The sequence below is a fragment of the Sus scrofa genome, chromosome 1 (assembly GCF_054392235.1).
Source record: "Sus scrofa isolate SSC_HxYL_T2T_F1_AM1 chromosome 1, Sscrofa_HxYL_maternal_Yorkshire_Landrace_v2.0, whole genome shotgun sequence".
NCBI classification, from domain to species: domain Eukaryota; kingdom Metazoa; phylum Chordata; class Mammalia; order Artiodactyla; family Suidae; genus Sus; species Sus scrofa.
The window spans coordinates 219,981,955-219,997,858 of record NC_139383.1 but is presented as its reverse complement, the minus strand read 5'-3'; the positions used below and the strand labels follow the sequence as shown (position 1 = coordinate 219,997,858).

At 36.1% G+C, this 15,904-nt stretch overlaps 1 protein-coding gene across 50 annotated transcripts in view; it reads right to left on the bottom strand.

Annotated features, from left to right (window-relative positions):
* MPDZ (multiple PDZ domain crumbs cell polarity complex component) overlaps positions 1-15,904 on the bottom strand; it is a 434,463-nt gene that overhangs the window by 134,229 nt on the left and 284,330 nt on the right. For all 50 annotated transcript variants that reach the window (XR_014821624.1, XR_014821629.1, XR_014821625.1 and 47 more), the window contains 2 exons: positions 7,574-7,650; positions 4,964-5,130 (listed from right to left, as the gene is read on the bottom strand). Coding sequence is in view for 38 of the 50 variants with exons in the window: in XM_084985533.1 (XP_084841659.1) it covers positions 4,964-5,130; positions 7,574-7,589 (183 nt within the window). In the remaining 12 variants the exon portion in view is untranslated. The remainder of the gene's footprint in view (positions 1-4,963; positions 5,131-7,573; positions 7,651-15,904) is intronic.

The following is a 15,904-nucleotide window of genomic DNA, read 5'->3' as shown; positions in this document are numbered from 1 at the left end:
TTGCGGGGCTATGCTATGTTGAGGATGTTCAGCAGCATGCCTGGACTCTGCACTCCAGTAGCATTTGCCTCACCACCCACCGTTGTGACAATCAAAAATGTCTCTAGACATTGTCAAATGTCCCCTGGGGAGGGAGAATGTAAAACCACCCCATCAGGAACAACTGCTCAGTACGCTTATATCCACTGTTCCCAGCACCTGAATTATTTCCTCTATCTCTGCAGAAAACTCCTATTCATTTTTCAAGACCCATCTTACATGTTACTTCCAGTGTAAAGTTTTCCTCTTATCAAAGATAGTAATTTCCTCCTCTTTCTTCCTCTTATACTGCTCCCCTTCTTGATTTTTCTATTTAATTACGTAAGACTATAGATGTCCTACCCTTCCCTCTAGGATAGTGAGAACCTCCAGCTTACTTATTCATTGTATTTTTATTTTAGGTGCTCAACAAAGGCTTATTAATAAATGATTATGAGTTTTCTATAAAAACATCCATGAGCTCCCATAACTCTCCCACTTGCCAAAGGAAAATCTGGTGCACAGAATGATATCTCCCACTGAGCAATATATAATTCTCTAGTTCTTTTGTGCCTTTGTCCTTGGAAATGAGGATTAAACTATATATTCAATTTTAGTTACCCAAGATCCTTAATATATCAATTTTCTAATAATTTTATTTGGTCTCTTTAGATAGACATTTGCATCATCGATTAGTCACTCCTTAAGGAGCTGTTCCAAATTCTTTTGGGAATGTGAACAGATGAAATTTAAAAACACATAAATATAAAACAACAATTTTATAACATGAAGACTGTAATTATCAAGACTAAAAATGAAAAAAATGACTGAATTACTCTAATCAATATTGAACAGTAATTTCCAACACTAAATCTATGTTAAATCTTTCCAATTATTTTAAGAGATGTTATAAATTTTCCTATGAAAAACTCAGAAAATTCTGGCTCCAGGTTTTTTTTTGTATACACACACACACACATATTATATATCTAGATGATATATATACAAGCCAACACTTCTGCGAGAAAGGTGAATGAACCAGGAACCTGGAAATATCAAACAAGAACAGCAACAAAATACCAAGTGTCACACTCCAAAAAGGCTAGAAATCACTGACACAGAGAAACCTCCAGAATATTCTGTGCCTCAAGGCTAGTTTTCCCCATCAGCAGCTTGGGAAACCTGTATTTGTAACCTGAATACCCACATTGTTTCTTTTCTTCAATATCAGAATTGGTCTTTGTAACCATGACTTAAAAAAAAAATCTTAGCAATGACAATTTCTAAGGATTAGTCCTAAGTTTCTAATGAAATTTACAGTTTTAATTCATCATTTTCCTACAAATAACTCAGGGTAAAAAGACAATTTAATTTAGTGCCTATAGTCGATTCAGAAAGCAAGGAAATTAATGAATCACGAAAGCAAGATCCACCTATAATGGACTACAGAAACGTCATGGAATAAATATGCAAATCCAACATTCTCATGGTTGACAAGTTTCTATTATTACACTGCTAACGTGTTTATTTCCTCCACAATAGCTAGATTTTTGTCATGAATATGCATCAGGCCCTGCAGTTATTAGCTGTGATGACTAGGTGACAGTGAGGAAGCTACTTGAGAATTTGTACTTGACAGATCATTGACACAAAGTCACAGTTCCTTTTTTTTTTCTTCCTCACTTAAACAGGAATCATGTAAAAGGAAATGAACTGGAGCTATTAGAGATTATTCAGGTTTAATAGCACACATCCTTTTAGCTGGCGGTTAGAACAATACACAATGTGGCAGAGTTAAACAGAAGCATCAATTATACTCTCAGACCTGTTAATATTTTTGACAATATTTAAATAGCACATCCCTTCAGGGCATGGCTTTTTTGCCCTCTCAGTTACACACCTGTCAAGTATTTAATTTGCCAAAGGGAAACAGTTTGATTTCTAAGGGCAGTCTTAATACTGAAGATGCAAAATGGTAAAATTAAACATAATTGAATAGAAGTAATGAGAAGGATCTAAGGGGAAAAAAATAGTAGGCTTAATTCAACATGGCATGTCAGCAGCTGTCATTAATACAACAGTATGATCATGTTCCCAATATGGTATGTATACCTTGGGCTTTTCAATTATTCACTTTCTTTGCTTTTTAAAAAACAGAATGATGGCAGAGGAAAATCGAAGGGTGTCAACATTTCCAGCAATACTAAGAAAAGACGGGGATAGTAACTCGCGCCCATCATGCACGTAAAATTACATATTTGAAAATATAATTTAGGTATAAAATAATTTTTAAAAATCTAGCCATTCATCAGATTTGTATAACTGCTGGATTAAAAGCACGAAACAAATTTCACTCCTAAAATGGATTAAATACTAAATTATAAATATTAATCAATTTACAACAGTAAATTATATAAAAATTTAAATCTAACATAACATCTAAAATATTTAGGTTTAAACTTTAAGATAAAATAATAAAAGTTTGTGAAAATTTTCTCTAGTCACACAAGGAAAAAAAATTGGTTAAATTAACAAAAGAAACTGAATTGATAAAGAATGAAGAATAAACTGAAGAATCACAAAAAATGTGGGAAGTATTGATGGCTTCAACCAACATTAAACTCCTGGCATCTAGGGACTAAATTTTTACCTTTGTGAAGTGATGGGGAGAAGGGGGATGTGAGACAAGTTGCGGTTAAGGGTAAGGGCCATGTCTTGAGAGCCAAGAAACCCAAATTCTAGTTCTGGCTATACTCTTCTAAACTCAGCTGTGCTAATAAGCAGAAGGAAGAATTGATGGTTTCCTTGGTCCCTTTTAATATTTGGAGAGGTGACCAATAAGCCAAAGTCCAAAGGCATGTTAAGATATGTTTACATAATTCACAAACATCACAGCCTACTTAGCCTCAAAATACAGTTGACCCTTGAACACCCCAGGGATGCAGAGGGCAGGAAAGACAGATGGGGTGCCAACCCTTGCAAAGTTAAAAATACAAGCATAACTTCTGACGGCCCCCAAACTGGACTAATAATAGTCTACTGTTGACTAGAAATTGTACTGATAACAAAAAAATTCAATTAACACATTTTGTATGTTGTATGTATTATACACTGCATTTACAAAAAGAAAATATTATTAACATCATAGGGAAGAGAAAATACAATTATGATATATAAACATATTTATTGAAAAAAATCCACATAGAAGTAGACCTGTGAAGTTTAAACTCATGTTGTTTAAGGGTCAAGTGTGTATTAGCATCTATCATTAATATAGTAAGATCACAATGAACAAAGTCACAGACTACAAAGCTCAATATATTATGCTATAATTTCCAAAGAAATTTCAGTTAAATCCCATGGTACCCAAGCAGTTTTAGACCCCATACTCTGCTTCCCTTCAGAAATAGTAAAACAAGCTCAACAACAAGTAGTAGGCCCACTTCCCTCCTCCTCTCAGCAGACATGGTGAATACATATGCTATTTCTCTTACATGATGCTGCCTGGAAGCAAAAATTCAATAGTTACCTCACTGGACTAATAGTATTTCCTCACATACTTACTAGTACTTTTTCTTTCAATTTTTCCTCTCCTTCTAATCATATTTTTATATAATACAATAAGAGGAGAAGATACTTGTTCAACATCTTCACACTCTCTAAAATCCAGGTAATTTTCCACATCATAATTACACTTATACTCATGATATGGGTTTCTCCAAAAGCTTGCCAATCCATTCTGAAAATAAGAAGCTAAAACCAATCTTTTCCATAATTTACAAAGGAAACAAACACAACTACATAAAACAAAAAGACCTCTTTTTTTTTAAATCATTGTCATGGCCTTTAAAATCATTAAGCAGAAATTCACTTGAGAAAAAATATTTGTAAAGATTCTTTTTGATCTACTTACATAATTGTTTTTTTTTTTCTGGCTAACAAAATATCTAGATTAAGAAGTTACAAGACACCAAACAAATTTCTCATCTATTGCTACTGTTTGTTCTTTTTGCATTTGAACACTTTTTTTTTTAATTGGAGCTGTTACTTTACTAAATTATGAAATTCATATTCAGGTTTCATTTTAAACTTTTAAGGCATAATATTTGCTAGCAAGTCATCCACAGCCATTGCATTAATATTAATTAAAATCATCAGAATGAGAATTAACTTGGACTGAAAGCATAATGAGACTGACTTCAAACCTTGTGAGGATAACAACCATTTAAAAAATATTTTTTAAAAACCTGAGAGTCACTAAATTAAGTAAGTTAAAAAACTATGACTCCAGTTTTCATTCTGTCATTGTGATATGTTTTAGCTTTAATATAAATGCCAGGAGGACTTCTTAATGCTCATAATTTTTACAGAAATAAAACACTGTATTCCATTTAGAAGTTCTAATGTTTACCGCCATCTGATGCTGTCATGGGAGCAATTGCTACTTACACTCTTCTAAGAAGTGAGAATTGCAATTCCTCTAACTGATGACAATGTAATTATTCCTTCTACTGTCAAAATAGAGGTGATTTCCCTTCCTCACACACATGATTACACATGCAAATCCAGGCTCCTCTGAAACCTTGTAAGTGTACTGAATGTCTGAATCTGAATGAGCAAGATCACATGAACAATGAGTCTTAGTGATGACAGGAACCAAGTCTACAGCCACCCACCCTAAACATATTTTTATCAGCCCATTCTCCAGTAGAAACTCAATCTTCTGCATCTACACTGCTGCAACCCAATGTCATATCATCTACCAACTGGGAGCAGGCTGGAGGGTTAACCACAGTGAATCTGCAGGTCTCATTCATTCAGAGGTTTAAATGACTTCATTAACTACTCATTAACACATACAAAAATCATCCTTTCAGAGAAACACAAGACTTCATGAGATTCATGTCACACCATGAAGGCCTCCTCAGGGAGCATCGTGTCCTACCTGGTCTTTCAGCTGCTGTACTGATGTCTGAAGGTTCAGAATCTGACTGAAGAGCGGGCTCTGCAACACTGACTTGAGCAGATTCAGTTTGTCTTCATTTGCCACATCCCCACGCTCACGCAGCTTGGCCTGCAAGCGTTCAGCTGCCTGCAGGGCCCGATTTTTGTCTAAACCAAAAAGCAAAAGACAGGCATCAAACCTTGCTTATGGAAATACTAAAACTATTCCTTTTGAGAGCTCAAAGTGACTCAGGAAAAATGGAGGGACTAAAACCTGTCATTGTAAGTATAATCTTCAAATCTTGAAGCTTCTAGTAAGAAAGCTTGAAAGCATGGAACCAGTTATAGTGCACATGCTACATGCAACTAACTGTCAAAGACAAACGAATTCAGATGAAGCATACCTGAATTCCAATACTAGCTATTTCAAATCTCTCATAAAAACTAATGAAAACCAGAAATTATGACAAAAATATTGTAAATCAACTATACTTCAAAAAAAAAACTAATGAAAACCAAACACTGTGATGTTGTAAATGCTAATATTTTCATTTTTTAAATAATTTATATTCAAGAAAAATTAGAAATAAAACTAATACGTGGAGGTGAATAACATCACTGATGAGTTATCTAAAATATGACAATTTCATATATTAAGGAGCAAAGCATTATAAACTTGTGAATTTACTTGAAAATACATCACAATAAGGCCTATCTCTTCAAAAACACAGCATTTGTTACTTTAAATGTCTTACTACTCCAAAATTAAATAGCACATGTATGTATGCAAAAACACTACAACTCAAATATTTATTAATCACCTTGAATCAGGCACAAAGTTGCAAAGGTAAATATTTTCAACGAGTGTATCCCTAATAATCCTAGCATCTTACATGCATGCTTCCATGAGATAGTGAGTTTCTACCACAAATAATAGCCTAAAAATCCCAAAATTCACGCTTGCCCTCCCTCTCTCCCTCGCTCTCTCACACTTTCTCTTCCTTACTTACAAGTGAAACAAAATGCATTTTAAAAAATGGAGACTGCTCAGACATACGTCCTAATAGATTCATGATGGTATAAGGGCATACATTAAAATATATTGGCCATATCGTAGTAATTAAAATGAGTGATAATTGGAGTTCCCACTGTGATTCAGCAGGATCAATGGCATCTCTAGAATGCTAAGACACAAGTTTGATCCCTAGCCTGCCACAATGGGTTAAGGATCCAGCAGTGCCACAGCTGCAGCAGCAGGTTGCAACTGTAGCTCGGATCTGATCCCTGGCTTAGGAACTTCGTAAGTTACGGAGCAGCCAAAAAAGAAAGGAAAAAAAAAGTGAGAATTATCACCAGAGACATTCTCTATAGCACCAAATGTAGAATTATGCAGGAATAGGGAAACTAAAACATGAATTCACACTAACCACGAGTTCACTCACAAACACAAATAACATTTACTCATATGCAGGATTTTAAAAGCAAATAATAATAAAATTACACTTGAGAAAATCACCCTGGTTCATATTTCTCAAGGTTATTCTCAGAATACAAATCTAGTATTAATTCCCATGTCAATTTCTAAAAGGTGTACAACTTAGTAATAATTTACAGAATGAAGATTATAAGGTAATGGTTTAAATAATCCAGTATGTCCCTTCTGCTGCCCACTTTCTTATTAGGAACTTTCCTATGTGGACTAGAAGCCTCTCTGGTAGAAAATAGGTGATGAAGGAAATGTACACCCATGCATTCTTATTACAGGCATAGTACCAGGAAGAAATGTCACAGTAATGATGCCCATGATCACAAAAACAACTCTTTCTCCTTTCCTGGCGCCCACTCTCCCCCACCCTCAAAATCTGCAGGTGTCAATGCACTAGCCATGATCATCAAGGCACCATCATCAAGTGAAATCGAGATAATAATCAGACCCAAAGAGGTCTCTGGAAAGGGCAAAGGCTGCAGTGTCAGGTGAAGGATGACGAGGAACTGGGTGTAACATACCTGATATACCTAAAACTAGTTCTATTAACAAGTTTCTCTAAAAGTAAAGAGGAGTGTGAAAAAAATGATTAACACATGAGCTTAGAAAATCTGAGTATTTCAACTTAAATTATCTCATGTAGAAACTAAACTTCTATAAATTTTCACTTAAGTTTGTCAGCCTACATGTTTGGTACTATTATTTTTATCAACTTAAAACCAAAGTTCGGTACTATTTCACCTGCCATGAATAAAGTCAAAGTAAGACACTGGCAAAATCTTTCAATATTTAAAATACTTTCTGGCACTATCCAGAAACAAAGAGTAACCAGAATTGGTTAATAAATCAGAACTGGGTTTATACTGAGCTTTATTAAAATCCATAATTGACAGAACATTTCATATGCTTTAAATTTTTGCTTACAAATGGTATATTTTTTCTAACACTTCATATGAAATCATCAAAATATAGAAACCCATTACCACAGTATAATGATAGTGAATAAAAATTTTTTACATGAAGATTACCATAGACAGAATCCTGGTATGTAGAGCATACCATATTTCAAAGATCCCAATGGAAGGAGTTTCAATTATTATAAAAATAGGAAGAAATGTGTCTTACCTATAGTTTCTAACATTTTTTCCAAACTTCAGTATTCTTCTCTACAAGGATTATAAAACAGCAACTACAATGGAACTCTAGGGAGAAAAGAAATTGGAATGGTTATGTTTTAGAACTTTTAGATTATATTCTAAAACTCAGTACACTAAAAAGCACTTGATACTACTATGAGTCCTTTGACCATTAAAATCTTGAGGTAGCTTAAGACAGATTTCCTCACAAGCAAAAAAAAGTAACAGTGCTAGGATTTATTCAAAATTATCTTGTAGTTGTAGGTAACACTTGCATACAGTAAGAGGCATATAATCTGTTTTAAATAAGACCATAGAAGTATCCAAAATATTTCCTTAAGAGCTTCTCAACATCAACCACTAAAACTTTGGATTGCCTTACAGATCCTTACGCAGAGAGGGTATGAGAAATTCTGTAGGAAAAACAAAACAAAAAAAAATTAAAATGTAAAAAGGAGAAGATGTGATCCTGCCCTTGGCTCACAGTCTTAACTGGGAAAACAATACAGACACACCAATTAAGAAATGAATTGTGGACTTCCCATCGTGGTGCAGCAGAAACAAATTTGACTAGGAACCATGAGGCTGCTCGTTTGATCCCTGGCCTCAATCAGCGGGTTAAGGATCTGACACTGCCATGCGCTGTGGTGTAAGTCACAAATTCAGCTCCACTCTGGTGTTGCTGTGGCTCTGGTATAGACTGGCAGGTGTAGTTCTGATTGGACCCCTAGTCTGGAAACCTCCATATGCCATGGGTGTGGCCCTAAAAAACGAAAAAAAAGAAATGAATCATGACACTCAAGCAGTAAGTTTGAGAATATATTAAATCATGGATGAAAACCTAAATAAAAGAGAGCACAATGTTAAAAAGATTCTTTAAGTTTTCAAAATACCCTCCTATGTATAATATTCTGTCTTTCCACTCAAAAAAACCTTCTCGGAGTTCTCGTCGTGGCGCAGTGGTTAACAAATCCGACTAGGAACCATGAGGTTGCGGGTTCGGTCCCTGCCCTTGCCCAGTGGGTTAAGGATCTGGCGTTGCCGTGAGCTGTGGTGTAGGTTGCAGACGCGGCTCAGATCCCGCGTTGCTGTGGCTCTAGTGTAGGCCGGTGGCTACAGCTCCGATTGGACCCTTAGCCTGGGAATCTCCATATGCCGTGGGAGTGGCCCAAGAAATAGCAAAAAAAAAAAAAAAAAAAAAACCTTCTCAATGTCTTCAGTTCACACAGATCTCATCTTTCTCTGATGATATTCATCTGGACTCTTTGAAGTGCAGGTACATATCTCCATGGACAATATCCACATTACTAACCCATCTTTAATCTCTGCTGTCCAGCAACTCTTCACAATTGACTCCAAGTTATATCTTGGCCTTGTAGAAAACCCTGACATCAGGAAGTCAGTCATCATTCCTTCAGTGGAGAAAAGGAATCTACTACAAGATATCCTCACTGTTCACCAAGAAGATGAGGTAGGGGATTTCTCTGAGAAGCAAGAAGTTGCCCTTTGTAATCTCTTTAGGAGAGAATGCATTTGGGAAAAAAGAAAGTATGTGATGCATATGAGCAGTTACACAGACCATCAATGCCTGCAATCAACTCTGTAACAGCTGAGAGCAGTACTTATTGACTTTCCTTAACCCAGTTTAAAACATACAGTTTAAAATAACAATTCCATTTCAAACAGACAAATAGCTCAACTACTGGCACTTGTTTTTAAAAATGCCCTGGTATCAGGAAAAGAGGGCCCTAGCTCTGACCTGGAATTGAAACCAAATGACTGGTGTGGACCTTGAGCAAGGGGCCTATCATCTGAACCACAGTTTCCTAGAAAACACATTCACTCACTGGGTATGCTGTGCTAAGTCAATTAAATAAAATATACCAATTTCCAGCTCACTGTAAAACTCCTAACTCTAAAATACATATTTAGGATTAATGTTGAGCCCGTATAAATGAGCATTCCAATGCCAGGCCTTGTATGGTTTCATGGGGAAAAAAATACAGGGAGGTCTTAAACTAGTTATATTTTTGTTCTTATTTACAAGAAGAACATAATATTTCATAAAACAGAATACTACTAGGTCCCCTCTCAAAAAAGTATTAATTTCTGTCAGTAAAATAAAAAGAATGATATCCCAACATAAGGAAACCCAGTCTACAAAGGTATATTTAATGAAACTGCCCAGGAAGAAGCATGATAGCAATGAAAGGGCATGGACAAGGGAGTCGAGGACCCAAGTTCAAATTTCAGCTTGACCACTTACTAGCTACAGGCCTTTGTTAAGTGAGTTACCTGCCTTTTTTTAACTTGAAAATCTCTAATCATAAGTGAATGATAGTCATAAAGTTTTGAAAGGGTAAACTTAAATGCATGAGTGCTTGGTATGCACAATAAAATTTAGTTCTATCCTCTTTCCCCTACGAAAAATTAACTCAGAAAGATAAATAGTATTCATGATGTGACAGGGGAGGGGAGCAGCCTATGGATTTAAAGGCCCACTGATTTATGAAGAGTCTGCAGAGAAAGTACAGAGTAAGCATTTCCCAACTGAGAAAGAACACTGTCGTCCAAAAGTTCACCAAGTCAGTTATGCGGAAGCAGAATTACTTTTTTTTCCCCCAGAGAAACCCTTATAATCAAGACTGGGAAAAAAAAAAAAAAAAAAAAAAGGCTCAATTTAGCTGCAAGTCACTGACATTAGTTCCCAGATAAGAGCTTTATTCCTCTGGATTTCACTGACAAAAAATTAGTTCCACAGTTTGTCTTCTCTTCTCTGATGTCCCTAAAATAAATAGACAGCTCTTCTGATTTCACCATTCATAATCAGAACAGAGACAAGAGGTTAAAAAAAATTGTTCCTTTCTATGTCCTATACCCCTATGACAAGCATTCAGTTCTAAAAGTAAAGCTCATTTGTCATCACAGAATTTTGGAGAAAGCGAGATGGAGTCCACTTTCATCATACGGCAGACATGAATTCTCCTCTGCACCCTTTCACCACCCCACCATCACCCTTCCGTCTTTACCTCTTCTCTGTATGGAAACAAATGTGCACCTGGATGGTTAAGAGTAGGCTACAGCCAATGGGTAAGAAACAAAAGAAGTTTCAATACCTGTCAGAAAAATGATAAGTTCTCTGGCTTTTTCTGGGCAATTTATGCTGGCAGTGATGAATCCAGAGACCAGTAAAGAAAAGAAGATATGGATACAGTAACAAACAGATTGGCTCAGAAAGGGCAGGCACACAACACCTACTACACTCAAACTCAGGTGTGTTTCAAAGCATATCATCTAATTAAGTTAAGCTTTAATCCTCACACAGGCTACTCACAGTACAAACGTGGAAACTGAGGCACAGAGAAGTTAAATAACTTGCCCCACTAGTAAGTGATGAAGTTAAGATTTGAAACTGGGCAGTGTAATGTATCTTCTACAATATGCTGCCCCTCAATAAGAAGATTCACCTTACCCATTCTCTTTCCTCTATCCAAGTTCAAAACTGTGCATATCTTGCTCTACACAGGAGAAACTAAAGAAAGACATAGGGACCCAGAGTAAATGAAGTCAAATGAACTGGTACAGACAATTCAACACAGTCAACAATCCACACAAAGGTATGAACAAGTTAGAATGAAGTATTTTAGAAACTATAGGTAGGTACATCAAAGAAGGATCAGTAATATTCACCATAATGTCCATAAATGTACAAACAACTTTTAAAAATACAAGATTTTAAGAAAAATTCCCAAGAAAAAAATAAGCACATTATATCAATATTCAAAGTACATTTAAAAACATGGTTATTCTATTTCAAAGTACTAAATCCTTCAACAGAATAAGTATAGCCAAACAGCATAGCAAATACTAGCTTCTATACAGTAGCCCCTCCGGCTACTGTTCAGATATTCTTATAGCTGTATCACTACTTAGTTATAACTGAGCCTGTTTCAGTAGCCATGACACTCAGAACTACAGGGCATACTAGCAATGGTTCAGTGAATTCAGTACCTATGAAACACTAGGCAAATGCAATTTCCACAGTTCTTCTGAGTTTTCAAAATTTTGTGTCAACACAAGGTGGTCAGATTCAGCAAATAAAAATACAGGATACAAGAATTAAACCTGAAATTCAGATAGGTAAATAAATTTTTAGTATAAGTATATCCCATGCAATACTTGTCAAATACTTGTCAATGTCATAGAGTCAATAAACTCATATTAAATACCAACTTGATTGTCTGAAACTCAAATTAGCCAGGCATCCATTATTTTATTTCTGTATTTATTAGCTTAGAAACAAATCAAATTTCAAAAATCATTTTTAATTCAAGGACTTTATGCTTCCTGTAAAACTTTAATATGAGAGAGTTGCCAAATCCTTAATAAATCTCCAAAGACTTTAGCTATAACCATATGATTCCCCAGAAACTGGTTGATAACACTTAGTTGCAGCCAAGGCTAAAAATCAAACAGCTTCTTAAGTTTCTTTTAGAAACAGAAACTGATTAATTAACGAATCTTTTTACTTTTCAACAAGTTGTACCACTAACATGTAGGCAGCACAGCTTTTATGTAGTAGAAAATCAGTGTTTGAAACATAAATCATTCTGCCCAATGCAGATTATATAGCAACTAACAAGTGAAAATATGTCTTATGCTAAAAATAACTCTACTAAGAGAAACTGCCCCAAATGCATACAATTTTCTAGTTATCTTAAACAATTCTGACTGTAAAAGGAGTACACCATTAAAAGAGCTTGCTGCAATAGTTTGCGGCTTGTCAAAGTTGCTCAGCATCTGTTACTGGATTTAAATTTAGCATTTGTCTCATTCACAGCTGCCTCAGCACTACCTGAAGTTAGCAGACAAATGCAAGGCAGTAGTCATTTGCAGGAAGTCTGTCATAAAGTCAATTGGCCATGATGGTAAAACTGACACTTGCAGTCATAATTCATATTCTAGGGTAACATTACTGAACTATTGCTCCAACGGCATAGAAACATCCCACAACCCACCAACAGCATGCAATCATTCAACAGAAAACAGTCGGTTCTTCTTAGCATCTGTTCTTTAGAACTTCTCCCTCATTTTTAAGTGCTTGATCAAAAAACCATTTGCGAACAAAATCTTCCTTTTCAGGTTGACATTTATGAATCTCTCCAAATTCCTTCAACAATAATAAAATTTATTCATTCTTTTTTGCTCCCCCAATTCAAAGAAAATTAAGAATCTAGGAACCTTGCCTTTACAACATAATTCAAATACTGATTGATAGTCTTGTCCTTTATTAAATGGAAAGAAAAATTACCTGTCCAAAATGAATATGCTGAGGGGATCACAGGGTTAGGAGAGAACTCCAATTCTGTTATTTACTGATTCAGCAATTCATGGAGTGCCTACAAGATAGATAAGCTGCTGGGTAGGAGAATTAGAGAAATGAGGACACAGTCTGGGAACTCATGGGCCAAGCGAATGGAAGGAAAAACAAGTAAACAGACATTTAAATATAAAATATCATCAAATCCAAACACAAGAGAAAGGGAAAACTTCCTGAGGCTGAGACCCCTGCACAGGATCCACAAAATACATGGGGGTGAGTGCAGAAAAGGTACAGAAAAGCTCCTCACAAAGAGCCAAGAACACACAGTACCCTCTGAGCATTGCAAGCAGTTACGCCTGGACTGGGGCTGAAGGAAAAGGAAAGACAGAAGTGATGACGCTAGAGACATGGATACAGGCTAAATCACTGAGGACCCTACATGCTACTTTGTGTGTGTTTGTGTATGTGTCTTTTTAGGGCCTCACCCGTGGCAAACTGAAGTTCCCAGGCCAGGGGTCCAATCAGAGCTGTAGCTGCCAGGCTATGCCACAGCCACAGTAACCCTAGATCCAAGCAGCATCTGCAACATACACCACAGCTCATGGCAGCACTGGATCCCTAATCCACTGAGAGAGGCCACATATCGAACTTGCATTCTCATGATGCTAGTCAAATTCGTTTTCACCGAGCCATGACGGGAACTCCGTTATATGCTATTTTTGAAGCGTGTTTAGATATCTAATACTGGAGTTTATTTGGGTATAATGATCAACATAGTCAAACTTTGTTTTAGAAAGATCACTTTCTGTAGGACACCTATAAAAGGAAGGAAATCTGGAAACAAGAGAGTCAGGGAAGAGATGTTTTCAAAATAGAAATGAAAGTGAAAAATACATAAAATTGGAGACAGATTTGAAGAATTAAGAGCTATAAGCAACAGGATCCAGTAAGGTGGAGATAAGGCAAGTACATATAAGATGAATCCCAGAGTTCCTGCTCGAGTTATTGACTGGATGGTAATGTCAAATCACTGAGACACTCATTCAGCGGGTTAAGGATCCGGTGTTGCCGTGAGCTGTGGTGTAGGTCACAGATGCAGCTCAGATCCTGCATTGCTGTGGCTCTGGTGTATGCCGGTGGCTACAGCTCCAATTGGACCCCTAGCCTGGGAAGCTCCATATGCCTCGGATCGGGCCCTATAAAGACAAAACACACACACACAAAAAAAAATGAAGAGGATAAGATGGGGCACACGCAAGCTTGAGTTATGAGAGAGTAAAACAAATCAGCTAATAGAGACAGAAGAATACAGCTGACATTAGGAGAGGCAGGTATTCCTTGGGAGACCCAACACAGCCAATGAGAGGGCAACAGAGTAACTGGTCCCTAAGATGCACACACAACAACATCCATTCCTCCAGTGCACTCTATTTTACCAGGGGTAACTAGAAGGAGGCCCTGTTTGTTCCACTCAAACATACCTATTACCACCTGCTTTGGTATCTCATCATACTATTACACCCCAAACAAAGCAGTGCCCTGCTTAAGAAGTACCCTTTCTTCATTAACTAATTCACATGGATACTCTATTTTCAATAAAGATTTGAGGGACCGTGCCAGCAAAGATAACTTTATTAGGACCACTGAGATAACTAAGAGTCTTGTAAGGAAGATAGGTACACTAAAAAAAAAAAAAAAAAAAAAGCAAGGAGAACTGCTACTATGGCAGACGAAATAAAGTATTCAGTTTTTATCAGGCCCTGAGAAAAGTCATCAGATTTCAACCAAACAAACCATAAATCCATTGCTGAAAAAGGAATATGAGATCTGACTGACAAAGTTTCTTTCTATAAACGAAACCATAGTAACTGTGGAAAACATTTGCAAACAATGAAAATATTTCTGTTTAACATATTCCAGTCACAAGAGAAGAAAAATACTTTCACTTCAAACTTCATTAGAAAAATAAGCCAAATATGTATGTTTAAAATTAAGAGTAACACTAAAAAAGAGAAATGGAATCTACAATTTATAAATCAGGAGGGAAAAAGATGGAACAAAGAATACTCAAACAATCTAAAATAAGTTGGGAACAAAGAAAAAAAGAAAAAAGCATAGTAAACAGAAAACACAAAACAAGAGGACTGAAATAAATTTATATATCCACATTCACATAAATATAAATGGGTTAGATTCACTAAAGAACAGGTTCACAATCCTTATCTCAAAAATGAAAATGAGGCATTCCCACTGTGGTGCAGTGCATTAAGAATCTAACCATAGCAGCTCGGGGTCACTTTGGAGGCATGGGTTGTATTCCCACTCCAGAAGCAGTGGGTAAGGATCCAGCATTGCCACAGCTGTGAGGTGTGTGTCACAGCTGTGGTTCAGATTCAATCCCTGGCTCAGGAACTTCCATATATGGTGGGTGTGGCCCTAAGAAAAGGCAAAAAATAAAATAAAATCAATTACCATCCTAGTTATTTTTTAGGGGTGGACAGATGGAAGTGGTATCCTGGACCAGAGAGAGGTCAAAGTGGACTTCAGCCTTTTCCATTTTCTTAAGAAAACTATACTTTTTAAATGTTTGAAACATATATCTTAAAAGTAATTGGGTTGAAATATTTATGGATAAAATGCTGAAATGTCTGGGAGTTGCTACCAAAAAATGGAAGAGCACAGAAGAAACATGACCGGCCATGAATCAGTGGCTGTTAAAAGTGAATGATGAATACATGAGGATTCACTCTAATATACACACTATAAAATGTACATTTAAAAGTTTTCATAATAAAAATTAGAAAAACAAGAGATTGTCAGAAAATGTGAGAAAATGTTAACACCTAATTTGGGAGGATAGGGCTAGAAATGATTAGTTCCTTCTTTATTCACACTATTTATCAAATTCTCCCTACCATCTGTCCTTAACAAAAAAAAAACAAAACAAAAAAAAAAAGATTTCCCCTCTATTAAATTACTTGCAAAAAAATTGTTTAC